The 26,722-nt window shown below is 50.2% G+C and overlaps 1 protein-coding gene across 1 annotated transcript; it reads right to left on the reverse strand.

Annotated features, from left to right (window-relative positions):
* Positions 1 to 6,529: 6,529 nt before the first annotated feature.
* On the reverse strand, positions 6,530 to 12,639 carry FGF19 (fibroblast growth factor 19). The gene is made up of 3 exons (XM_044680269.1): positions 12,411 to 12,639; positions 11,982 to 12,085; positions 6,530 to 6,835 (listed from the first exon to the last, which is right to left on the reverse strand). Exons 1-3 carry the CDS (start codon positions 12,637 to 12,639, stop codon positions 6,530 to 6,532), a joined length of 639 nt encoding a protein of 212 aa, XP_044536204.1.
* Between the last annotated feature and the right edge of the window lie 14,083 nt (positions 12,640 to 26,722).

Genomic DNA, 26,722 nt, shown 5'->3' on the forward strand with positions numbered 1-26,722 from the left:
TAATACAAATTGTTCATTTTACATTTTGTAATATTCTCTATTTCTTGCTTGTCCTAAATTCTTTCCTTCCCCATAGATCTGTTCCACACTATTCCATGTTCACCTAATTTACTTATCACTCTTTATGTTTAAAGCATGTAATCATTTGACCTTATTTGATATCGGGTATGAGATATTAATCTAAACCTATTTTTTGCCATACTGTTTTCCAATTTTCCCAGCAGTTTTTGTCAAATAGTGGGTTCTTATCCCAAATGCTGGGATCTTTGGGTTTGTCAAACACTAGATTGATTGGTGAGGCCATTTACCCCTAGTCTACACCATCCATCCACCATTCTATTTCTTAGCCCATACCAGACTGTTGTGATGATCACTGCTTTATAGTACAGTTTAAGATCTGGCACTGCTAGACCACCGTCTTTCACATTTTTTCCCATTAGTTCCATTGATATTCTTGATCTTTTGTTCTTCCAGATGAATTTTGTAATTATGTTTTTCTAATTTTAGAGAATTCGTTTTTTGGTAGTTTGATAGGTATGGCACTAAATAGATAAATTAATTTGGGCAGAATGGTCATTTTTATTATGTTAGCTCGTCCTACCCATGAGCAATTAATGTTTTTCCAGTTGTTTAGATCTAGTTTTATTTGTGTGGAAAGCATTTTGTAGTTCTGTTCATATATTTCCTGCGTTTGTCTGGGCAGATAGATTCCCAAATATTTTATATTGTCTAGAGTGATTTTAAATGGAGTTTCTCTGTCTAATTCTTGCTGCTGATTTTTGTTGAAAATGTATAGGAATGCTGATGATTTATGTGAGTTTATTTTGTATCCTGCAACTTTGCTAAAGTTGTTGATTATTTCCACTAGTTTTTTAGTTGATTTTTCTAGGATTCTCTAGGGATACCATCATATCATGTATATATCTTTGCATATCTGCAAAGAGCTACAGTTTTATTTCCTCATTGCCTACTTTAATCCCTTCAATTTCTTTTTCTTCTCTAATTACTACCACTAGCATTTCTAGTACACTAAATAATAGAGGTGATAATGGGCATCCCTGCTTCACTCCTGATCTTATCGGGAGGTCTTCTACCTTGTCCCCTTTACAAATGGTACTTGCTGATGGCTTTAAATAAATACTCTTTATTATTTTGAGGAAAGACCCTTGGTAGCTTCCTCTTGATTCGAGGATAAAGAGTTTGACAAATATGACCTTTCACAGCTGTGTTCCTACCTGTTTCCAGGCTTATTTCATACTATTCCAACCAGACTCTCAGTTTCAGGTAAACTGGTCTTTTTTGTTATTTTGTGAATTCAGCATTTCCTTTCTCACCTTTGTATATGCTGACCTTCATGGCTGGAATGTATCCCCTTTTCTCCTCTACCCCTTAGAATCCTTTACTTCCTTCAGAGCTCAGACCAGATACCCACCCCATAATCCTTTTAGTTACTACTTTCCTTCCTTCCTTCTTTCCTCCCTTCCTTCCTCCCTCCCTCCCTTCCTTCCTTCCTCCCTCCCTTCCTTCCTTCCTCCTTCCCTTCCTTATTTCCTTCCTTCCTCCCTTCCTCCCCCTTCTACACTTCCTTCCTTCCTTCCTTTCTTCCTTCCTTCCTTATTTCCTTCCTTCCTCCTTCCCTTCCTTCTTTCCTTCCTTCCTTCCTTCCTTCCTTCCTTCCTCCCCCTTCTACACTATCCCATGATGATGGGCAGTATCCATGCCCCTTCTTTCTGTCCTGGGAGAATTAATGCCAAGTATTCTGAAGATAGACTATTATTATTGTAAGACCAATAATGGGCAGAGGTTGAGGGCATACTTAGGGACTTGGGGCACCCTATATCTTTATTCTCCCCATTACCTGTCAATAGTCCCCTTCGTGGGACCAACCTTCCCCTTGTGGAGGACAAGAGATACATTTATTTCTACCTCACTCTGTGTTTTTACTGATAACTTAACTATACCCCCAAACTTAATGAGGCAGACACTATAGGTATTCTTATCCCCATTTAACAGATGAAGAAACTGAAGCAGACAGCTCGAGGACTTGCCCAGGATCAAACAATGTCATAGACTAGATCTGAACCCAAGTCTTGACTTCTATTCTCATTATATGAGGACAGGTTGAAGGAAGTAAACGTGCTTGACCTGGAAAACATTTAACCTCAAGCAGAAAGACTGGCCACAGGATGCCCGTTTTCTTCCCTTATTTAAAGGGCTGTGCTGTGGAAGAGGGGTTGGACTTGCTCCATTTAATCCCAGAAGATGAGTTTCGGATCAGTGAAAGGAAGTTACATAAAATTCAAGTCAGATTGGAGTCCGTCAATAAGCATTTACTGGGTAGAGCTGCCTAAAGGGGCGTGGCTCAAGCACCCCAGGAGAGAGTGGGGCTCTCCCATCTCTCCTCACTAAAGCAGGATGGATGGCTTCTTACTCAGGGTTGCTTGGACTAGAAGCTCTCTAAGGTTCTTTCCATCTCTGATAAAGTTGGACTTTCAAAACTGTAACAGGGGACTGAAAAAGATAACAGTGGAAAACCCCAAAATGGCAGCCTAGAAGGGCCTTGAGAAGCTACTAAATCCAATCCCCTCAGCTTTCAGAGGAGAGAGGGAAAGGATTTGCTCAGGATTACCCAAGCAGGACGCAGGCAAGTCAGGATTCAAACTCACCTCTTCTGAATCCATGGTTCTTAGCCTTTTATTTATTTATTTATTTATTAACCCTTAACTTCTGTGTATTGGCTTCAAGGCAGAAGAGTGGTAAGGGTGGTCAATGGGGGTCAAGTGACTTGCCCAGGGTCACACAACTGGGAAGTGTCCGAGGCCAGATTTGAACCCAGGACCTCCCGTCTCTAGGCCTGGTTCTCAATCCACTGAGCTGCCCAGCTGCCCCGCTGATGAGCCATTCTTAAAGGCAGCTGTGGGATGCCTACGTTCCATTTACAATTCCAATAAACTGATTATAGTTGGAGATTATGTGTAATGATAATACTGGTCCTGGCGGAAAACCCTCAGTTCACATGTTCCTACCCAAGAGCCCAAATGCTTTGCTCCTCTATGAAAGTCCATTTGTCCACCCGCCTCAGTCAGTGTTTATACCCCAGGTGCCAGGCTCTGTAAGCTGGCATTTGGAGCTCGAGGGGCTACGAGGGCCCCCAAGCCCGGGGTTCTTTCTGGCTCAGGATCGGGGGTCAGTGAACTGAAGGTTGTCGCTCGCCGGCTCCAGGAAACTCTTTCTCCCTGTGATGAAACCTCCAAGAGACATTTGACAGCTCTTGGTTCCAAGGTAAGCACCAGGGGAGTGGCAAAGGGAGCCGCGGCTGCTATCTTGGTAACTTCCAAACCCTAAAAGATTCGAACTAGTGTTTCTCTATACGGGAAGCTGGATGGCTCTCAGACTGGAGGCTTAATTTGGCGTGGAAGTAACTAACCCGCAGAATCCTGCAGTTTCAGAGCTGGGGGGAAGAAGGGGCAGAGGGAGGAGACAAAGTGAGAGCCGGGAATGGGAGAGAGGGAGAAATATTAGTGTAGTCTAGTGGGCACACTAGGGGTCCGGAAGACCTGAGTTCAAGTCTTGCCTCAGAAACACTTAGAAGCAGTGTTAACTGTGAGCCAATCACTTCAGCATTTCTTTTTTTATTTTTACTTATTTATTTTTTAATTAAACCCTCACCTTCTGTCTTAAGAGTCAATACTGTGTATTGGCTCCAAGGCAGAAGAGCGGTAAGGGTGGGCCATGGGGGTCAAGTGACTTGCCCAGGGTCACACGGCTGGGAAGCGTCTGAGGGCAGATTTGAACCCAGGACCTCCCGTCTCTAGGCCTGGCTCTCCATCCACTGAGCTACCCAGCTGCCCCCCACTTCAGCATTTAAGACAATCTGGAATCTGGTAGGCGTTTCACAAATGCTAGCGGACAAACTCTCTCAGCCTCAGTTTCCTTATCCACAAATGGGGAGATGATCATGGAACCTATCTCCTAGGATTGTTATTAGGATCAGTTTGAGATCCTATCTCTGTCCAGTGCTTTGTAATCCTTATAATGCTGCAGAAATGTTGGTTCTGGCTATCTGATCCAACCTGGGTGGCCTTTGACAGGTCACTTGCCTTTTCTGGAACTCATTTCCTTAGGTATAAAACAAGTGGGTTAGTAACAACAGATAAGCTCTGCATCTCTGCTCCTGTGATCCTTCCCATAGTTCCCAAGACGTCACCACTTCCAGCAGTCCCCAGCTACCTCACATGGGCAAGATCTGCCTGCAGCCTGAGGATTTTGACCAGGATGTTTATTTGTAAGGAGGCAGCGGCCAGATCTGGGCTTGAATGGAGGCAGAAGGCTGTCTGCGGAGATTCGAGGAGTGCCAGCTCCATCCCCCACCACTCAGTGCTCTGGCTGGCCAGACCTTTTCTACTCTCAAGCACGGTACATTGCCAGAGTGCTTCTGGGCTGGCCACGGCCGTTGGACACAGGCAGAGTGAGTAGCCTATGGCTCCACTTTACAGATGAGGAAACTGAGGAAGGCTTAGGCCAGTGAGATTGGGCTGAAATGTCAGAGCAGTGAGATGGGCCTGGAGCTCCTCTCCAGGAGAATTCTCAGCGCTCTTTCCTCTGCTCTGCAGAAGTCCAAGGATTTCTGGGTTCAGAGATCCATGAAGCAGTTGCAGAGGTGCTTTGGGGTCTGCCCCTAACTGGAGCAGAAAGAGCTCCGAGACCAGAACCCATTTATTCCTATTCCTGTTTAGCAGTGGTGGGGTGGGGGAGGCACCCCAGATAAAACCCTAAAGCAAAGCCAAGGCCCTGGGAGCCGGGAGGACCAGGCTATTGTATGGGCAAGAACCTTCTCCTGGCATCCACACCATCCCCGACAAAGGTCTTGGCACAAGGCACACAGTAAGCACTTAATATATGCTTGTTGACCTCGAGAAAGAGTCCATGCCTCCTTTTAGCATGTTATCTGGATGACATTCTCTCTTCCTCCCACTTAAATCTCTTAAGAAATGAGACAGGAGGGCAGCTAGGCGGCTCAGGAGATTGAGAGCCAGGCCTAAAGCCGAGAGGTTCTGGGTTCCAGCTTGGCCTCAGACACTTCCTAGCTGTGTGACCCTGGGTAAGTCACTTGACCCCCATTGCCTAGCCCTTACCACTCTGCCTTGGAACCCATACATGGTATTGATTCTAAGGTGGAAGGCAAGGGGTTCAGAAAGAAACAAGAGGGGGCAGCTGGGTAGCTCAGTGGATGGAGAGCCAGGCCTAGAGACAGGAGGTCCTGGGTTCAAATCTGGCCTCAGACACTTCCCAGCTGTGTGACCCTGGGCAAGTCACTTGACCCCCATGGCCCACCCTTCCCACTCTTCCACCTGTGAGACAATACACAGTAGTGATTCTAAGGTGGAAGGTGAGGGCTTAAAAAAAAAAGAAACAAACAAGAACCAACCCCGGCTTTGATACAAACCAATATCAGGTTACTGTACAATACAAAATTCCCATGGGCACATAAATACGATTTGGGCATAAATAAAGTAAGAAAATAAAGGGCTGTGCCTATGAAAATAAATTAGTCATAAATATCACATTGGCCGCTAAGTGCTAGGCAGAGGAAGGGAAGAGCCTGATGAAACGGAGCCGGTTTTCCCAGGGATCCGCTGGATTTTCTCCTCTTGGGCTGGGGCGAGGCGCCTGGGGAAGCCCTCCCCCAAAGGCCGGGGCCTCTTCCCAGCTCCCAGCTCCCCCCTCTCTGGAAACCGGGCTTGCACAGGAGGCTACAGACAGCAAGAGGAGAAGGAAGAGGCGCAGAAGCTGCGGGGATTCCCTCGGCGTGGCTGCCGCTGGCTCGCCATCTCTGAGAGTCACCCCGGGTGACTGGGCCGGCCCGGAAGGGCCTCCAGAGCCGGCTTCTATCTCTTCGCCTTTCAAGCTGTGTTTACTTTGGGAAGACAGGCAGCCCTCAGGCCGGGTGGCAATCTCTCTTCATCCCTTCCTATCAGTTAAGGTAAGCCAGGTTCAAGGAGGGAGTCAGCAGGGCGCACAGTGGGTTGCGGCCTTATCTCCCAGGGGCAATTTGGTGCTTAGTAGGCAGGAGGGAGAGATCATTCACCCCGGCCTGAGCCGGCTCTGCTCCTTTCGCCCTGAGGAGGCGGGGTGGGGCCTCTTCCAGGCCAGAGCAGCCCCGTCAGGACCCGCCCTGGTCCTCCTGCCCCCTGGCCAAGGAGACTGGGGGGTCCCGTGTGTGTCTGTTCTCGGCGCCTGGGGCTGAGCAAGTCTGTCCTTCCAGCTCTCGGATTCACAGCATAAGGCGGGCTCTCCTGCACCCTAAGGCGGGCTCTCCTGCACCCTCGGAGGGGGCCTGCCCGCGTGGGAGATTCTACACTTGTGCCACCTCGGGACACTTTGTCTATTTACAAAATTACAAGCGTGGCTCTCTCCAGGGAGGCAGCCCGAAGCCCGCCCAGGGCCCCTTGGGGGGAGCAGGAGGCTTCCCGGGCGAGGACAAGCACAAGGGAGGCTGGGCCTGGGCCTCCCGGGGGGCAGGCCCTGCTTACTTCTGAAAGCTGGGGCTCTTCACAGCCGACAGTTTGGAGGTGAGGCCAAAGGGGTCCATGCTGTCCGTCTCCAGGGGCGAGGAGAACAGCCCGGGGCCCTCGAACTCCTCGGCCTCCAGAGGGATCGAGTTGATCATGGGCAGGAAGTGAGACAGCGGCAGGTAGTCCTTGCCTTGGGCCTGCTGCCTCTGCCGGTCACTGCACAGGGAGATGGGGAGGCCGTACTTGTGGGACTGGTACACGTTGTAGCCATCCGGGCGGATCCGCTCCTCGAAGGTGCAGTCTTCGGCGGAGAACCTCACCTGGACAAGACACAAGCCCCATTTGAACCCAGTCATTATTCTGGACGACAGCTGAGAGGCCGGGGGGGGGGGGGGCAGGGACAGGCAGGACGCTTTTTTTGTTTTTTAACCCTTAACTTCTGTGCATTGGCTCCTAGGCGGAAAAGTGGTGAGCGTGGGCCATGGGGGTCAAGTGACTTGCCCAGGGTCACACAGCGGGGAAGTGTCTGAGGCCGGGTTTGAACCCAGGACCTCCCGTCTCTAGGCCTGACTCTCCATCCACTGAGCTACCCAGCTGCCCCTGTAAGGACACTTTGAATGGCATTTAAAGGCACCATCTGACCCGAGACTCCTAATAATCCATTCCACTGGGTACTTGAGGGCTGATTAGCTTCACTTAACAAATGAGGAAGCCAAGATCAGAGAGGGAAACAGATTTGCCAGGGCCAAGGGATCTAGTTCAAATCTCACTTCTGTCTCTTACCAAGTGGACGGTATAGGCATGCCCCCCACCCCCCCGTATGGGATTAAGATAAGGATTAAGGAAGACCTGAATTCAAATCCTACCTCAGAACAGAGCTAGCTGTGTGATCCTAGACAAGTCACCTAATTGCTATCTGTCTCAGTTTCTCCAACAGTAGAATGGGAATCCTAATAGCACCTCCCTCCCAAGGCTTTTGGGAGGCTCAATCTAGAGAATGTTTTTTTAAATTTATTTTTTTAAGCCCTTAACTTCTGTGTATCGGCTCCAAGGCAGAAGAGTGGTCAGGGTGGGCCATGGGGGTCAAGTGACTTGCCCAGGGTCACACAGCTGGGAAGTGTCTGAGGCCGGATTTGAACCCAGGACCTCCCGTCTCTAGGCCCAGCTCTCCATCCTCTGAGCTACCCAGCTGCCCCCTGGAGAACATTTTTAAAGCACTTGGCCCAGTGCCTGGAGCTCTTAAGTCCATGCCACTTTCCTTCTTCCCTCCCTCTGAGCTCAGCAAACACAGCCTCCAGAAGACACGACCAAGATAACTGTGCTTAGCCCGCCCGGGCATTTGCCTTTGATCACTGCAGGGACCTGATTTCCTGGGCTTGGTCCCAGAAGACCCGGCTAGGGACAACCAAAAGTGAGTTGAAGCGTCAAAGACTTCAACTGAGGCAAAACTAAGAGGTGGAGCTTTCCTAAAACGGAAAGGGCTGACCCAGGGAGGCCTCCAAGCTGGGCCTCCCCCCTCCTCCACCTAAAGGTGCTGGGATAAGGCGGTCTCGGATGACAGTGGAGAATTTCCCAAAGGCAGAGCTGAAAGGAACCTTCGGGTCCAACCAGTCCAAACCCCTCATTTTAGGGAACGATAAGCCCGCCTTGTGCCAGGTGCCCGGGATATCGAGGAAGAACCCCCCCCCATTTCCAATGAGCCAATTAGAACCCTCAATGTCCCTGACTCTCCCCCCCCCAAGAGTCCCAGCACTTCCCTCCCCCCTCAGGCAACGTTTATAACCAAGGTTCAGAGCTCAGGGGCCACCAGGGCCCGGGACTCTTTCTGGCTCTGGTTCAGGGGTCAGTGAACTGCAGGTGATGGTCCCGGTGAACTCTTTTAACTGTAATAAAACCTCCAGGAGGAGCTGCTTTGACAGTTCTTGGTTAACTGCAAACAATAATGAAGTCACAAGTAGAGCTGCTGGTTATTCAGTCAACCGTCCGGAAAATGGAAACCCTGAGAGAAACGGAGCCAGAAGCCTCAGACCCTCCCCATCTCCAAATCAGAGTTGGAGGGACTCTGGAAGTGTGTGCCCCCCCCATTCCCAAACTCTCCATCCCTGACAAGAGGACATCAAGTCTCTGCTTCCAGACCTCCTGGGACGGAGAGCTCACTACCTCCTAGGGCAGCTCATTCTATTTCTGAGCAGGTCCAATGATGGATCGTCTCAGGCTCCCAGTTCCTCGTTGGCTCCCTTTGTGTGTTCCGTCCCCTCCAATCCAGAGCCATAGGGGCACAGCAGAGCTGGTAGGAACCCTAGAAATCGTCTTGCCCCCGTCTGTTTCTTTCTTTCTATTTTTAAACCCTCACCTTCCATCTTGGAGTCAATACTGTGTATCAGCTCCAAGGTGGAAGAGTGGTCAGGGTAGGCAATGGGAGTCAAGTGACTTGCCCAGGGTCATGCAGTTGGGAAGTGTCTGAGGCCAGATTTGAACCCAGGACCTCCCAGTCTCGAGGCCTGGCTCTCCATCCACTGAGCTACCCAGCTGCCCCCACCCCTGTCTATTTCTGTCAGACATGTCCCTCTCTCTGGTGCTTGCTTATGTGCCTCAGGATTCCAAGTGATTGGGCCCTGGAAATTCTTCAGGGAAGTTTCTTCCTCCTCCACACGGAACCTCAGCACCTGGGCGGGGGGGGGGGGGAGGGAGAAGGGGAGCCCCAGAGGAACCGAGTCCAATCCATTTCTGTTGGGGAAGCCTCGTCCCCAAGCAGGCACTATCCAGCCTCTGCTCTAAGACCCAGAGGCAGCCCGCAGCCCTCTGGAACACTTGGCTTGGTGGGAAACTCTTCCTCCATCTGAATGAAATCTCTCACCCTCAGAAGCCCAACCGCATTTGTCTGATCTCTCCTGGGGGGGGGGGGGACGCCCCTCGGGATACATCGAGGCCCATGGCTGCCCTCCCTGAGGCTTTCTATGTTTCTCCTGCTGAGTGACTGGGGCTTGGCAGGCCAGAAAGCCCAGGAGGGCCATAGGTGCAGCCACTTCAAGTAAGTGCCCCCATAGGAGAAACTGGCCCGGTGCCTTTTGGGGCCCCCCAGCTCCCCAGGGGCCCCTCCCTTGTCCTTTCTTTACTCCNCTTCAGGGAAGTTTCTTCCTCCTCCACACGGAACCTCAGCACCTGGGGGGGGGGGGGGGGGAGGGAGAAGGGGAGCCCCAGAGGAACCGAGTCCAATCCATTTCTGTTGGGGAAGCCTCGTCCCCAAGCAGGCACTATCCAGCCTCTGCTCTAAGACCCAGAGGCAGCCCGCAGCCCTCTGGAACACTTGGCTTGGTGGGAAACTCTTCCTCCATCTGAATGAAATCTCTCACCCTCAGAAGCCCAACCGCATTTGTCTGATCTCTCCTGGGGGGGGGGGGACGCCCCTCGGGATACATCGAGGCCCATGGCTGCCCTCCCTGAGGCTTTCTATGTTTCTCCTGCTGAGTGACTGGGGCTTGGCAGGCCAGAAAGCCCAGGAGGGCCATAGGTGCAGCCACTTCAAGTAAGTGCCCCCATAGGAGAAACTGGCCCGGTGCCTTTTGGGGCCCCCCAGCTCCCCAGGGGCCCCTCCCTTGTCCTTTCTTTACTCCCCGGCAGGCCTCCCCTCCTCTTCAAGTATTTAACTAATAAAGGTCACAAAGGGACCCGACATCAATGGTTCCCAGTCACAAAACAAGCTGGGGACATCAAAAGCCCCGAGCTCGGGTCACCAAGCATCCAGCGTAGAGGCTAATCAAAGCGGGGCTCTCTCGGCATCATGGGAGCAGGCAACGGGATCTGGCCTGGGAAGCTGGGGCGAGCACAAGGGGTGGGGGTGGGCATTCACAGCGGGGCAGCAGGGCACCAGGGGCCCCTGACCAGCCCTCCTCGGACCACCCTTCTCAGACCTCCCACAGCCAACAGCCGCGGATGACCCCAGGGAGAGAGGGGGCTTTATAGTGGGTCCCTTTGAACTCTCGCCTTTGTTGGCTGCTAATTAGGGATTTTCCATGGGCCCAGCTCCTTTTCAGAGGGGGCGAGCTCTCCCACTAGGCCGGGGCTTAACAGGGACAGGGGAGCAGGGGACCACCGACCGCCTGACGGGCCGGGACTGTTTATTATTCTCATTTGAAGAGTCCAGCCCGGGGACCGGCCTGCGGGCTCTGGGAGCCCCGGATTCTGGTGACAGAAGAAACACTAAGTTGGGGGGAAAACTATCCAGACCATTTGCAAGAGCCTGGATTGAAAATGGGGCATCCGGGAATCGGCCACAATTACCCGGTAAAAAGGGAATCCCTTTGCATAACAATAGCGCAGGCTTTGAAGTTGGCCGGCCCCGAACTCTGTGATCTCTCCGGAGACTCCCAATTCACACAGTAAAAAAGGTGCTGCCTCTCCCCCCTCCCCCTCCCAGTTTAAACCAAAGGAAACCCCCAGCTCCCCAGAGGCTAAAGGCCTAGCCCCAGAGCCTCGGGGGTTGCCGGGAGGCCCCCTCCCCAACCAGCCAGGGAGCCCCTCAGGGGCAGGGACTGTTTTGCTTTCTCCTTAGGGCCAGTTTTAACGCGGTAACTAGTTCAGGCCCAACGCTTCCATCCCCGGCTCCTTGGAGAGCCTTGGCTAGCCTTGCTCGGAGGGAGGTGCTCGTTTTATCGAGAAACTCCGAAGGGGAGCGCGGCTCCACTGCCACGGGCTAGGGGGCCTCGGAGGGGTCGGGAAAGCTCGGGCCTTCCCCTTAGGCTTTTATTAAAAAACGGAGCCCCAGCCAGCGTCCCAAGCGTGCGCTTCTCCCCCGGGCCTCCCAGGTGTGGGTGCTTAGAGCTCTCCGAAGCGGCAGGAGAGCCCTTTGGGGAGGGCCTGCCCAGAATGAAGGGGAGCCCTGAGGGCTCTCGGCAGCCGGCGAGGAAGCCAATCGCTTCTAATTTCCCCGCTGCGAATGCCAAGACGCCCGCACAAAGCAAGCCCGGCTGCGCGCTCGGGCTTTTCGGCTCTGGATTTGCGGCCGAAGCTTGGCGGAAGAGGAGGCTCAGCCAAAGTAACGGCTCTCGACGCCTCCCGTCTCTCACCACCCCGGGAAGCGGCAAGGTAACAGCCCCCTCCCCCGACTTGGGATGGAGCTGGAGCCGCCGGCCCTCCGGGCTGCAGTCTGGGACCGCACCTCCAGCACAACCCACAATTCCCCTCCAGCCGAGTTCCCACGCCAGCTAAGCGGCGGGCAGCTCTAATCTCATTAGAGCCTCGGCCAAGCGTTACCGTCGCTGTTTTACAGCCGAAGAAACTGAGGCTCAGAGTCGAGTCATTTGGAGCCCCGGGTCACACGGAGCAATAAACCAACCTCGCTCCGCGTTTAAGCCCCCAGATGGGGGCTGGCAGAAGTGGGCTGATCGCCCCAGCGCCCCCGGATGGGAAAGCCCCGGGGAGCCGCTTGCCCCGGCCTGGGAGGGTCGGGTAGGGGAAGTGATTTACCGATCCCTGGAGTTTCCCGGCGTCTCCCATACACAGGTACCGAGAGCTATGGACACCCTTGATCGCCACCATCCGAAGAGCTACCGCCTTGATCTCCAGCAAACCTGGGCGGAAAGGAGACGGGTGAGGGGGGCAGGGGACGGCGCTCTCAGCCCGGGCGCCGCATCTCCCAGCGGCCTCCCACGGGTAAACCTTTGGAGGGGTGTCGGCGGGGAGTGTCAGCGCCGCCGGGCAGAAATCGGGGTTGCCCTGATCCAACGGGGCTGAGGACGCACCGAGGTGCTGCCAGGCCGGAACTCTGCGCAGAGAAGCCAGCCGGGCTGAGCCTCGACCGGCTTCCTTCCTGGGGGCTCGGGGCTCCTCCGATGCCCGCCACCGGGAAGGCAGCGAGCCCGCATGCACCCCCGCACCCACCCCTGAGCCACTTACTGAGCGCGCTCTGACTCCGGCTGCCGTCCACGCGGCCGTCGCGGTGGATCCGGAGGAAGGAGAAGCTGGCGAGCCCGTGCCGATTGGCCGTGTAGAGATGCCGCAGACGAATGGGCTCCCCCCAGCCATAGTAGACGTGAGGCCCGGCGTCCACCAGCGGTCGGGCGCGCCCCGTCGGGGCCAGCCAGAGAGCAATCAGGGTGAGGAGCGGGGCCAGGAACTGGGCCATGTCTCAGCCGGCGATGGGACCTCTCCGAGCAGCCGCTCTAATGCACACACTGGTGGGCACGCAGCGCAGCCAGCCACGCGGCCAGGCTCTTCCAGCAGGGCCGCAGCACTAGGGAGCCAAGGTGCAGAGATGGGAAGGAAGACGAGGAGGTGGAGGCTGCAGGTGCCCGCGCCTTATATAGGACTCCTTATCTGTCCTCTGTGGCGGCTTTTGCGGATAGCTTGGGTATTTCATCCCAGGGTCAAACCTCCAGGAGGTAGTTCACACCCAAACCCACGGGCGAACTCCCACCCCGACCCCTCCCCACGCGCGGGCACTGGCCTTCCTCTCTCCATCTCCCCCGCCCCAGACCCTTGGGCTCCGCCCCCAGCCAGCCCTAGAATGGGGAGGGGCGGGGAGGCAAGGAAGGAAGGAAGGAAGGAAGGAAGGAAGGAAGGAAGGAGGGTCGGATCGACGGAAGAGAGGGAGAGAGAGAGAGGAGACAGGCAGGAAAGGAGAGTGATGGCTGGTTCCTGAGGACCCCGTTCTGCATGCCGGGAGAAGAGGAGCTTGTGGGGAGGGTGGATGCACATACATGGAGGAGGCAGGTTGCCAGTCAGTTCACTGTTGGTTCTCTTGGGTTGGGAACCTAGAGAGAGAAGGGAGGCTGCTCCGTGCCTCCCCCCACCCCCACCCCAGGACCTCTTCCTGGTTCCCCCAAACTCGGGAAGCATCATTCCTCTCCCCGCCCCCTGGTGGACCACAACAAAGGAAAGCTGGTCCGGGCCATTCAGAAAATGAGGCTGGGAGGTGGGGCATCTACCTCCAACCCCCGGGAGCTGGGACTGGGAGGAATAGTCAAGGGCATGGACTGGACCTCAGGCTCCCCCTGGGCATCTGGCCAAGGGTTCCCCTGGGCTCCGTGCTAAGAAGCGGTCGTCCACCCAGCTGGACCCTGACTATGAAGGCTGGAAGGGAAAGTCTCCGAGAGACCTCCTAGTGTTGATATTCTGGGCTCCAGGTTCTTGGGGTCTGGGGTAACCTCCCTCACTGTGGACTTTTAGAGTTCCCCTCTTTCCCCTCCCCCCTGCCACCACGAGGGGGCCCAGAGGAGGGAAGAGGCCTGGTTAAAGCTGAGGAGAGAGAAGCTGTGTGCCCACACTGGAGGAGAGAGGCAGGGAGGGCTAGGGAAAGTTAGGTGCCCGCCTGGACAGTCCAGGCCTGTAACCCCAGCCCTTGTGAGCAAGTGCCTCTTTGGACAAGTCCCCCAATGTCTCAGAGCCCCAGTTACCGCTCTGCAAAAGGAGCTCAATGCTATCTGTGCTGTAAAGACCTTGGGAGCAATCCTGTTTGGAAACCTATGAACTTAGATAGCTGAGCCCACGATCCAGCTTTCCCTGCGAGGCTGGCACGGTGCTAAAGAACCCAGCAGTAGGGCCTTCTCTGCCCTCACTGGACCCCTCCCCTGCCTAGCACCTTACCTCTGCCCGGGCACAAGCCCTTTAGGTGTTTGATAAAGTGTTGACCTTACGGAAGGGGGAGGGTGAGATGGGGGTCCCTTCCTATTCTAGAGGACTTGGCTGGCTGCTCTCCCAGGCCACTTTCCTCTGAAAAGGTTCCCTCAGTTTTATCTTCCTCCCGGCCTTCTTTCTCTTTTCTTTTGCTCACATGAGCTGTTAAACCGGAGCCTTGTTGGCCTTCTGAGGCAACTGGGCTTGCCTTTTTCCTCTCCCAAACTCCAGGTCCAGCCTAGCCATCTGGAACACTGTTACCCACTAGATGGCGTATCACACTCAGGTTGGGACTCTTCCATCTCCAGAGGGAAGCCTGGATCTGGAGAATCCGGCCTCTTCCTCCAAGCCCCTGGATTCCCAGATTCTCCCAGCTGGATGGGATCTCTAGGATTTCTAATTCAACATGTATTTGGTCAACGATCCGGAGGGCCACATGCCCAACAAGTGGTCCACCAGCCTCTGCCTACAATACACCCTGGGGAGGCTTTGTATTACATTGCCTTCGATCCCTTCCCTAGCTGATTTTTTTAAAGTTTATTTATGTAAGTAATTAATTTAGTTATTTTCCCGTGGTTACATGATTCATGTTCTTTCCCTCCCCTTCTCCCACCCCCTTCCATAGCCAATAAGCAATTCCCCTGGGTTTTACATGTGACATTGATCAAGACCTATTTCCATATTATTGATATTTCCATTAGGGTGATCATTTAGTCTACATCCCCAATCATATCCCCATCGACCCATGTGATCAATCATATGTTTTTCTTCTGTGTTTCTGCTCCCACAGTTCTTTCTTTGGATGTAAATATCATTCTTTCTCATAAGTCCCTCAGGATTGTTCTGGGTCATTGCATTGCTGCTAGTAGCAAAGTCAGTTACATTTGATTGTGCTACAATGTATCCATCTCTGTGTACAATGTTCTCCTGGTTCTGCTCCTTTCACTCTGCATCAATTCCTGGAGGTCTTTCCAGTTCACATGGAATTCCTCCAGTTCATTATTCCTTTCAGCACAATAGTATTCCATCACCAACAGATACCACAGCTTGTTCAGCCATTCCCCAATCAAAGGGCAGCCCCTCATTTTCCAATATTTCTGCCACCACAAAGAGTGATCCTAACTGATTTTTAGAGAAAACTATAGGTTAAAACTTAAAAAAAAATACCCACCTATTTGCTCCTGGGTTACTTGCCTCCCTTGAAATTGGAGTAACTGCCTGCCAGAAAGAATACTGAGTTCTAGTCTCCTGAGGAGCAGGTCAGACCTGGAAGAGGCTGAATTCCATCTCCAGTCTCTGGGTCCTTGCCCATTCTTCTCCCCCATTCCTGGGATACTCTCCCTCAGTCTCCAGCTTCCTTCAAAGCTTGACCAAACATACAGTGATATTCCTAGCAAGTAATACTGTTCCCTAAAAATTCATTGTATCTATCTCCTGTATAAGGGTAGCTAGGTGGCTCAGTGGAAAGAGTGCCAGGCCTGGAATCAGGAAGAACTTCTTGAGATTGAATCTGGCCCCAAACACTAGCCATTTTCTTTTCCAGCTCATGTTATAAATAAGGAAACTGAGGCAAACAGGGTGACATGACTTGCCTAGGATCATATAGTTAAGAAGCTTCTGAGACAGAATTTGAACTCAGGAAGGTTAATCTTTCCATCATGTCACCTAGCTCCCCTAAGATCAATCTTAGGGGAATAATAATAGCATCATTATCATTCTCCCCCACTCCTCTAGCATAACATTATTAATAGGGCACATGATCTATTAACAGAGGGTGGGTTTATCACATATGCTTGTGTCTTGAAAACCACCAAATGGCAGCCTTGAGCCAATCTTTTATACCAAGGATATGTCTTCCTTCTGATTGGCCTGACAGTTCATACTTTGGACCTTCCCTGGCAGACCCAGTTGGTGGGTATCTTTTTTTTTAAGCCCTTTCCTTCCATCTTAGAATCAATTGGTTCTAAGGCAGAAGAGTGGTAAGGGCTAGGCAATGGGGGTCAAGTGACTTACCCAGGGTCACACACCTAGGAAGTATCTGAGACCAGATTTGAACGCAGGACCTCCTGTCTCTGGGCCTGACTTTCAATGCACTGAGCTACCCAGCTGTCCCCAGTTGGTGAGTATCTTGAGTGTATCATTAGCATTCTCCCCCCCACACCCCCAAACCCTTACCTGCCATTTTAGAATCAGCACTATGTATTGCTTCCAAAGGGGTTAAGTGACTTGCCCAGGGTCACACAACTAGGAAGTACTGTTATAAAGGAATAATGTTAGCTAATAGAGGCTGGTATTTGAGGGCTTGGTGGTATCAGCTGGGTCTTCTAAGCAGGGAGACTATAACTTTTTACAGGATGACTTGGGTCAGCCAGAGATTGTGTGGGTCTGGCTGAAAGGTTTTAGTCAGCCTCCCTGTTGTTACTAGGCTCCCTTGAGGGGAGGAGTAAGAAGCCCCTCCCTTTTGGAGAGAAACTCCTAGCCTACAGGAAGTGAAACCTGGTTCACTTCCTGACCAAGATGGATGCCTGGTTTAGCCCTCAGGAAATAAAGGAAAGTTATCTTTCCCTCTTTAGCCTTGGCCCTAGTTATTTGTATAATGAATCACCAGAAGCTCTTTGAATAAAGGCCAAAGGGGTTTATTAAAGCCAAGGGTAAGCTGAGGGAAGAGGGTTAAGGTCTGGAAACTGTTGCTAAAGTTGAAACCAGTGATGGGGGAGGGTCACAGAAGATAGAGATCAGGCTGAAGGAACCAACCCCTCAGCCAGGGATAAATTTCACTGCCCTGATGTAGTAAGGTCAAGTAGATTACTAAATGAGGTGATGGCTTGGTTTAAGGTTGTCCCTGCCTGCCTAAAGAAGTGAATTCCCACGATCTCCACCCACCAAAATTCCCTCCTCCCAGGGCCCAATGGGGAGATCCAGGGGATAGCAGGATGTCAAGGGAGAGGTCAAAGGAAATCAGCCAAAAGCCCCACAGTTGGTTCTCCAGGAATATTTATAGTCCCAGCTCTAATGGTTTTTGGCCGTGAGACCACAGTCCAGGTGGGTCAACATTCCGTTTCTCCAGTTTCTCCAACTGTCAGGGTTGCTTCTGTTGGTTTTGCAAATGCAAGAGATTCTTGCAGCAACCCGGCATTACAGTACCTGAGGTCAGATTTGAACCCAGGTCCTTCCATTTCTAGGCCTGGCTCTCAATTCACTGAGCCACTCAGCTACCCCCATATTATCATTCTTAAAGCACCATTTTCCTCTGAACTCTTAGTAGGAATTATTAAGGTTCATGGTGTTTATTTCCCAGAACTCCCTTGTGAGGCAGATAAGTAGATGTGTATTCTCATAGATTCAAGCTGCTCAGGATCTCCAAAGTCATTTAATCCGATCCTTTCATTAACAATGAACAAACTGAGATCTGAGTGATTTGCCTACAGCCACCCTGGTAGTCAATAGTAGATAAGATCCAATAGCATCCATGCAGGTCCAATCTCATCTGATCACATGACCTTTTTTGGCTTTCATAGTGGCTTTTGATTCTATTTGAAAAGATCCTGGGCCTGACTCTCAATCCTCTGAGCCACATAGCTACCCTGCAACCATGGCTTTAAAAAATAAACATGGTGGGGGGGGGCAGCTGGGTAGCTCAGTGGATTGAGAGTCTGGCCTAGAGACAGGAGGTCCTAGGTTCAAATCCGGCCTCAGCCACTTCCCAGCTGTGTGACCCTGGGCAAGTCACTTGACCCCCATTGCCCACCCTTACCACTCTTCCACCTATCAGACAATACACCAAAGTTAAGGGTTTAAAAAAAAAATAAACATGGGGGGCAGCTGGGTGGCTCAGTGGATTGAGAGCCAGGCCTAGAGATGGGAGGTCCTAGGTTCAAATCTGGCCTCAGACACTTTCCAGCTGTGTGACCCTGGGCTAGTCACTTAACCTTGATTATCTAGTCCTTGCCTCTCTTTTCTCCTAGAACTGATACTAATACAGAAGGTAAGGGTCTAAAAAAAGCAATAAAGTATATAAAACATTTTTACCTGTAGCTTTAAAATTATCCTGCTGGTCTGGGCTTTCTTCTGGCCACCTTTTGGTTGTCTTCTGTGTGTATTTAAATACAGATGTCTCAATGACTCTTTCTTTCCTACCTATCTCTATCTTCCTTCTGTCTCCCACCTCCATTGGAAGAAAGGAAATCAAAGCTCTTAGGACAAATACACAGTCAAGCAAAACTGATCGTCACATTAGCCATCCCTGAAAATGTAGGTCTTGCCCTGTATACCTTCTCTGCAAAGAGGTAAGCTGTGGGGCATGTGTCAGTCCTCTGGAGTTGTCCTTGGTCATTGCATTGGTCAGCGTCCCCAAGTCTTTCGAGGTTGCCTTTCCTTATCATTTTGTGACTGTATAAATTATTCTCCTGGTTCTGTTTGATTTACTCTGAATCCGTTCGTACAGGTCTTCCCAGGTTTCTCTGAGCACAGTATATTCTCTTCTAATATCGTCAGCTGTTCAATAAATAAATTGACCTCAGGGTTCAGTTCCTTGTCGGCCCCTCCGGAGCTGCTATCGGTATTTTGGATGGTGGGGTCTTTCTTCTTTCTTTGGTCTCTTTGGGGATGCAGACCTCCTTGGATCCCTGGGGCAAAGGGTCCGAGCTCTTTAGTGACCTTCCCAGGCAGGCAGTCTCCAACATGACTGAAATACTACGAGTGGAGGGCGAAAAGATGAAACTGCAAACAAACAGAAGAGGAAGTTGTCTGCCTGAATGGTTATGCAGGTGAGGGAGTGCCAGTCCCCCTGGACTTTCCTCTTTATCTCCCCCGTGGGCCACAGTTAAGTAGTCTTGGCCAGGGCGCCAGGGCGGCACCCCACCCAAGTTAGGTTTATTACTCAGCCCAGACCCCTCCCAAAGGCGTAAAATTGGGTTTCCAGAGCCAAAGGCTTAACTGCTGACAGACACTGGAGAAGGGGAGGAGGGAACCCTAATGCATTTCAATGAGCAGAAGCAAAAGGAACACAATAGTCAATGACTGGCATTAATAACCAGGCAGGCAGAAATGTCACCATGGAAAATCTTTGGGGAAAATACCTGGAACCCACCAGCGAGCTTTCTGAGCATGCCCCCTCCCCTAGCCCCCTGTGGCTTTGAATCAATGGCGGCCCCATTACATTTAATTGCTATCCCCCTGGCAGCTTGGGTTTTTCAAAGGTCCTCTGCGAAGGCACAGACGGGCACTGCTGTCAGCGGCAGCTCCCAGAAGGATGCGCTCTGCAGGAATCTGGCAGGACTCTGGAAAAGCATTTGCTAAAGCACAGCTTCTGGGAATGCCCACTTCCTTTGTGTGAAGGCAGCCCTCCCCAGGCAGCCCAATCCTCTTTGGGCCTCCTCGGCTGGGTAGGAAGCGATTCTCGACACCAATGGCTTTCTGTGCCCCTTGGCATCTTTCCCTTGCTGCTCCAGTGTTTTGCCCTCCGGGGCCAAGAGGAACAGGTTTAATCCCTGCCCTTTGGGACCACCATTCAGATCCTTGCAGACCACTGTCCCGAGCCCCTGGCATCTTCACTCCTCGCTGGGCGCACAGTGTTCCTTCCACTGGTGCACATGAGGCTGGCTCTCAGGTGCCCTCATTGTCCTTAATCTTAGTGCCACCCTCTGGGAGCAGCTCCAGTTTATCCTGTTTATTGGTGTTTGTATGTAGCTTTTTGCGCGTCTCCCCCATTAGATTGGCAGCCCCTTAGACCGTCTTTGGCCTCTTCTGGCATACTCAGTGCTTACTTAGCACAGTGCCTGGCACATAGTAGGTGCTTAATAAATATTTACTGAGTTGACCATCCTAGTCATGTTCTGATGGATGCTTTCTTGCTTCTCAAGGTGTGAGTACCATGAGGTGCCGGGGCAGAAGGAAGGATGGCCCAAGTGAACAACTAGGAGTATAAAGGATGCCGCTAAGGGTGCCATGGGGCTTGCAGGGCATGATGGATTAGGTGAGTCTGTGCTCACTTCTTCACCTATTCAGACATTTTAGCCCCAGGGTAGGAGGTCCAAAAGGGAATGGATTCATTCCTTCCTTCCTTCCCATTCCCTCCCTCCCCCCCACCTGGGGGGCTGGGGATGTGGATTCTGGAGGTACCCTCTGAAGGTGCCAGTCCTCCTGGGGAAGAAGGGCCAGGGAGATTTTTTTTAACTCTTACCTTCCATCTTAGAATCAATTCTGTATATTAGTTCAAAGGCAGAAGAATGGTAAGGGGAAGGCAATGAGGGCTAAGTGACTTGCCCAGGGTCACACTGCTAGGAAGTATCTGAGGTCACATTTGAACCCTGGACCTCTCCATTCTAGGTCTGACTCTTAATCCACTAAGCCACCTAGCTGCTGCCCCCTGTCCACATGGAATCTAGAAACCCCAAATGTGTAGCCTCGTAAGATCTGATGAACCCCAAGTTTTAGGACTAGCCGATGAGCAGGAGAACTTCAATGCTTGGACTGGTTCCCTGTTCTCATGAGAATTCGCCCTGAAGGGAATCTCTGGCTGGCCATTTCAGACTGAATAATGGACCTTAAGGTAAAAAACAATCCTGGTTAGGTGGGGCTGAGCAAATGCTGAGTGCCTCTTTTTGCCTCCAGAAACTTCTGTTGTACCACTGCCCCCTCCGAGGGTCAAACTCAGGATCTTCAGCATAGGAGACTGACACCTGCCTACAGAGCTAAGAAGGCTCTGGAGATCTGTTGATGCCATCCAAGCATTCACCGTCCCTCTTCAGGGTGTCATTGGTAAATTTTTTTTTTAAACCCTCACTTTCCATTTTGGAGTCAATACTGTGTATTGGCTCCAAGGCGGAAGAGTGGTAAGGGTAGGCCATGGGGGTCAAGTGACTTGCCCAGGGTCACACAGCTGGGAAGTGTCTGAGGCCAAATTCGAACCCAGGATCTCCTGTCTCTAGGCCTGGCTCTCTATCCACTGAGCTGCCCCCTCATTTGTAAATTGGGAGCAAACTTGTCCTCTATGCTTTTATCCAAGGGACTGGATCACCCAGTAAGCCTGTGTACTTCACTAGAAACATCCCCACAATTTATCATTAAACCATTAATAACTACTCACTAGCTTTGGCCGTTCAACCAATCCCAAATTCTGACCCTGATGATGGTTTCTCTTTTCCTGGACTGCCACCCTCTCCAAGCTGTCCTGGAAAGGAAGAAAAGGGCTTATGACCACCTAGAAAAGTGAAGGAGACTCAGTCAAAGGCTGCCCTTCAGCAGGAGGCCACAATCTACCTTTGGTCTCTTTAAGAGTGTGTGTGGGGGGGGTGTGTTTGAAGCTGGGTTGCTCAGTGGATTGAGAGCCAGGCCTAGAGATGGGAAGTATTGGGTTCAAATCAGACTTCAGACACTTCCCAGCTGTGTGACCCTGGGCAAGTCACTTGACCCCCATTGTCTTAAAAAAAAAAAAAAAAGAGTCCTGGAGTGGGGGAGAGCTGGGTTGCTCAGTGGATGGAGAGCCAGGCCTAGAGCCAGGAGGTCCTAGGTTCAAATCTGGCCTCAGACACCTCCTAGCTATGTGACCCTGGGCAAGTCACTTGACCCCCATTGCCTATCCTTACCACTCTTTTGCCTTGGAGCCAATACACAGTATTGACTCTAAGACAGAAGGTAAAGGATTTAAAAAAAAAAAAAAAAAAGAGTCCTTGGAGGCTCTGCCCAGAGGCCACCTCCCTCTGTTGCTCTGTCTCTCCTGAAATTACCTGTTTATTCATTTGTGAATGTGTTATGTCACCCCAGGAGACTATATGTTTTTCAAGGTCTTCGTATCCATTTCCTGAGTATAATTGCCCCCGGTATGCACTTTTTATTGTCCTTTTAGTCTTGCCTGACTCTTCGTGACCCCATATGGAGTTTTCTTGGCATAGACACTGGAGCTGGTTGCCATTTCCTTCTCTGACTCATTTTACAGATGAGGAAACTAAGGCAAATAGTGTTAAGTGACTTTCCCAGGGTCCTACAACCATTAAATATCTCAGGTCGGATTTGAACTCAGGTCTTCCTGATTTCACACTTGCAACTCTATCTAGTACATCACCTACCTGTGTCCTATAATATGTGCTTACTAAACTGAAATGTTTGTTGAACAGGAGAGGATAGAATAGAATGAATCCAGTGGAATGATATTCTTTATCCACTGGATTTTTCCCTTGTGGATTATCCGTCCAAACTCTTTAAAGTAGATGCGAATTTAGCACGCTCTGTGGCATTCTGGGATTTGATGGCATCCTTAACAAGGCTCAAGGACCTCCCCATTTATCTGGACTTCCTTTTCCATTTGGACTCTAAGCTGGATACTCTCCATGCCAGTGGCCATCACTTTGATGAGCATCCACTTCCTTCTTTTATGCCTCTTGGATACAAAGAATCAGAGGACGCCACAAGAGTTCTCCCTTTTGCTCCATGTTTCAGAGAATCCTGTATAATTCTGTCGTGCTTAGGAAATGCCTTTTGGGAAGAGAGCCTAAAGGTAATATTTGCCTCTTCCCAAAAAGATGTTTTCAGCAGCCAATGAGTGATGAAAACAGAAGGATCGTGTGTTCTCCGCTCCTCCAAGTCCTTTGCACCATTGTCCAGACGTGCTCTGCCTTAGAGTATCCTTTGTGAAAGCCTGCCTGCTCCCTTCTCATATTGGATCAAGGATATTCTCACTGTGTGCCTGTAGCTTATTCTCATCCAGATTTTGTAGACAAGAAAGTAAGCCCAAGAGGTGGTAACAGGATGTTCATCCAATGATATTTCAGCAGAAGCATTACTCATACATATCCCCAATCAATTTTTTTAACCCCTCACTTTCTGTCTTAGGAACAACTGTAAGCCAGAAAGGACTAGACAAGTAGGGTTGAAGTGACTTGCTCAGGGTCATGCAGTTAGGAAGCATCTGAGGTTAGATTTGAACCCAGATCTTCCTGGCTCCAGGACTGGTGCTCTATACTAAGCTATGTCGCTGCCTCCCCCAATCATTTGTTATCTCCTTTTTTCATATTTCTTGATAATCTTGTGCCACTTCCAGAACAGACTTCCTCTGTGGAGACTTGCTCGCATCCAGATTTTTCTGCTTTTATTTCTTTGGTGCTATTTGTGTTTCTTCACGCAGGACATTGGGGATTGTTGTATCGGTCCTTGGGGTGATCTGGTTTAGTTGAGACTCATCAATCTTCAGGCAACTCTTTGTTGTTGCTTTGTCAACCCTTACTTTGCATTTTAGAATCAATATTGTGTGTGGGCTCCAAGGCAGAGGAGCGGTAAGGGCTAAGTGACTTGTCCAGGGTCACACAGCTAAAAAGTCTGAGGCCAGATTCGAATCCAGGACCTCCCATCTCTAGGCTTGGCTCTCTCTCCACTGAGCCACCCAGCTTCCTCCACAGCTCTTTTCTTATCCCCAGTGTTTTTCACTGTTTTATGAGATGAATCTACTTCTAATCTTTTACCATATTCCTCCACCAGATTTTACAAATGAGTTTATGTTCTAAAGTGCTGGTGTCCTGGCTTGCCATACTTCTCTATTCATCAGAGTGCTCCAGTGTTGCTGGCTCATGTCGTTTCTAGGCTCTTCTCACTTCCTTCTAATGGTGATTGGTTGACATCAGTTAAGCTTCCATTGGAAATGATGAGCATGTGTGTTGACTTTTGAAATAATGAATAATAACAGTAGCTAGCATGAATATATGGTATCTCCTAGGTGGTAGGCACAGCACTAAGCAATTTTACCAATTTTATCTTCCTCGATCCTCACAATATCCCTTATAGACAGCTCACTGCTTTATGACAGTTGAGGAAACTGAGGCAAACAGGAGTTGTGATTTACCCAAGGTCACACAGCTTATAGAAAGTGTCCAAAGTCAGATTTGAACTCACCATAACATACTTTTATTCTCTTTTTGTTTCTAATACATTGTGGATATTGCTATTACTCTAAGTTGGTCTATACAGATGGGTGTTTTGGAAATAACAGCCGCTTCAGAAACCATTTATTTTCTGCCTATTAAGATCTAGGCAGGAGGGCAGCTGGGTAGCTCAGTGGATTGAGTGTCAGGTCTAGAGGCAGGAGGTCCTAGGTTCAAATCTGGCCTCAGACACTTTCCAGCTGGGTGACCTTGGGCAAGTCACTTGACCCCCATTGCCCACCCTTACCACTCTTCCACCTAGGAGGCAATACACAGAAGTTAAGGGTTTAGGAAAAAAAAAAAAGATCTAGGCAGGGAGAGTATCAGCTCCAGAAGAACACGGACTGGTTTTAATTTGTCTTTCTTTCCTTCCATCATCTAGCTCAGTGCCTGGCATACAATAGTCACTCAATAAACGTTTGTTCAGTCGAAATGGAAGAGTCGGTTTCTTTATTTTATTTTAAAATGTGAATGTAATGAGGGCAAATTGGCCTGTGGGGTCATGTGAAGAATTCGGTCCCCTGAGCTTTCCTGGAAACTTCCCAGGACTCCAAGAACATGGTGGCCAGTTGCTTGACTGTTTCTGGCCAGGTGGTGGCACAATGCCAAAAGGACTTGACATTTTAGACTAATCTGAGGAGGAGGGAGGGGCTAACTCTGCTTGGAGAGGGAAGGTCTTCTGATTTGGGCCTCTTGGCTCTGACTTTCTCATGCAGAGGGTAGGGGTACAGCCTGTACCCTGTCCTGAAGGCTTCCATTGGCCTCAAATGAACTATGGATTCAACGAGTTGAGCTTAAACCTGGAAGCTGAAGAGCTTTTTCTTCATACTGAGTAGGTGACTGAGCATGATTTTCATGGTGAGTGGGTCCAGGGTTGCAGATGACCTCAGGAGTCTGAGAGATCTGGGGGCCTTGGATCCAAGGAAAGAGGGGTGCTCGATGATGGAAGTTACCAAGTGAGACGTTCAGGGCCTGGAGCAGAGTAATGGTGAAATGTCCACTGCCTAACTGGCAATCCTAGAAACTCCTTTATATTCTGATGAAAGAAATCGAAGGGTCATCCTCCCAGAACATGCAATCATAGTCATGTGCTAAGTTACTGAATTCTGTCTTTAAGTTCTTCAACAGAATATTATCTCCAAGAGCATGTTCTGGGTTTAGCACCCTTTTTCTGTACAGGAATAAATTACCTGCTCCATTCCTAAATTATGTTGCACATTGAGTACTATTTTATTCCCCCCTTGGGGGGAACCCCTAGATTTGTAAGCTATAACCTAATTCATGAGCAGGTTTACTTGAGGATAAGATGAATCTGAAGTCTAATCTTTAGATATGGCTCCCTTCCCTGGGGAAGCTGGGTGGCCCAGCAGATAGAGCACTGGACTTAGAATCAAGAAGGCTCCATTTCCTGAGTGCAAATCTGGCCTCAGACACTTACTAGTTAGGTACCCCCTGAGAAAACCACTTTACCCTGTTTGCCTCAGTTTCCTCATCTATAAAATGAGCTAGAGATGGAAATGGCAACCACTCCAGTATCTCTGCCAAGAAAAGAGAATTGACAGGACTGGACTGAATAACAACAAACAAGTTTTGATGTCTTGTTTACTGATCCTGGAGCAAATACCCAATTCCCCACCCCCTGTCCATATAGAGCTACCTTTGGGGTGAAGTCACTTGACAAGATCTATGATGATCTATTTGGAAGGACCGAGGGTCTTTGTAAAATCTCTCCACTTTCTCAGCAGGTACAACAGAAATTGGATGCACAACTATAATGATCTTCGTGGGTGATTTGTTTTTTTGTTTGTTTTTAATGCTCCTTATGAACATTGCAAGGGGAGGTGACCAATTGCCTCATGAGATGGTGTTTTGCCATAGAGTGCCCCTTTTAGTAGCACCTTCTCCAACCACATGAGAAGGATGAGTCTCCTTTGGGATAACATCCCCAGTTTTGGATACTCTGTGGGTCTGAACTCCCAACTATGGCTCACAAGACCCCACCAATGTGTTTGACATTCCATAATTAACTAGAGGATACAATTAACTCAGAGAAAAATCATTTATTGAACTGGCAGAGTTGTGTTTTTTTTTTAAAGCAATCTAACACCTCCCCTAGAAACTGAGGGCACATTCTTCCACAAATCCAGCATCAGGAGAAAGAATGAATTTCCTTAGAGGTCTTATGTGGCCAAGCAATTCACACTGCCGGTACGACTACGCCCCCTGGTGTCCAGTAGACTTAGTGTCTACATTCATAGTCCAGAACCAGAATTGATATGCAAAATGATGACCACATCCATTAGCAGGATCTGAAAGTGTTGATACCTTTTGCTTTTAAGTTATTGACATTTTCAAAAGCATCCTTTCAACACCCTTCCCAAATGAGTCATTTGTCATAGCAAAGAGGAAGGAAGGAAGGAATGAAGGAAAAAAGGAAGGAAGAGAAGGAAGAGAAGAAAGGAAAGAAGGAAGAGAGGGAAGGATGGAAGGAAAGGGAAGAGGGAGAAAGAAAGAGAGAGAGAGGAAGAACAAGAAAGAAAGAGAAGAAGAGAGAGGAAGAGAAAAAAAAGAAAGAGAGAAAGAGAGAGGAAGAAAGAGAAGAAGAGAGAGAGGAAGAGAAAAAGAAAGAAAGAGAAAGAAAGGGAGGGAGGAAGGAAGGGAGAGAAAGAAAGAGAGAGAGAG

The sequence above is a fragment of the Gracilinanus agilis genome, chromosome 6 (assembly GCF_016433145.1).
Source record: "Gracilinanus agilis isolate LMUSP501 chromosome 6, AgileGrace, whole genome shotgun sequence".
In the NCBI taxonomy this organism is placed as follows: Eukaryota; Metazoa; Chordata; class Mammalia; order Didelphimorphia; family Didelphidae; genus Gracilinanus; species Gracilinanus agilis.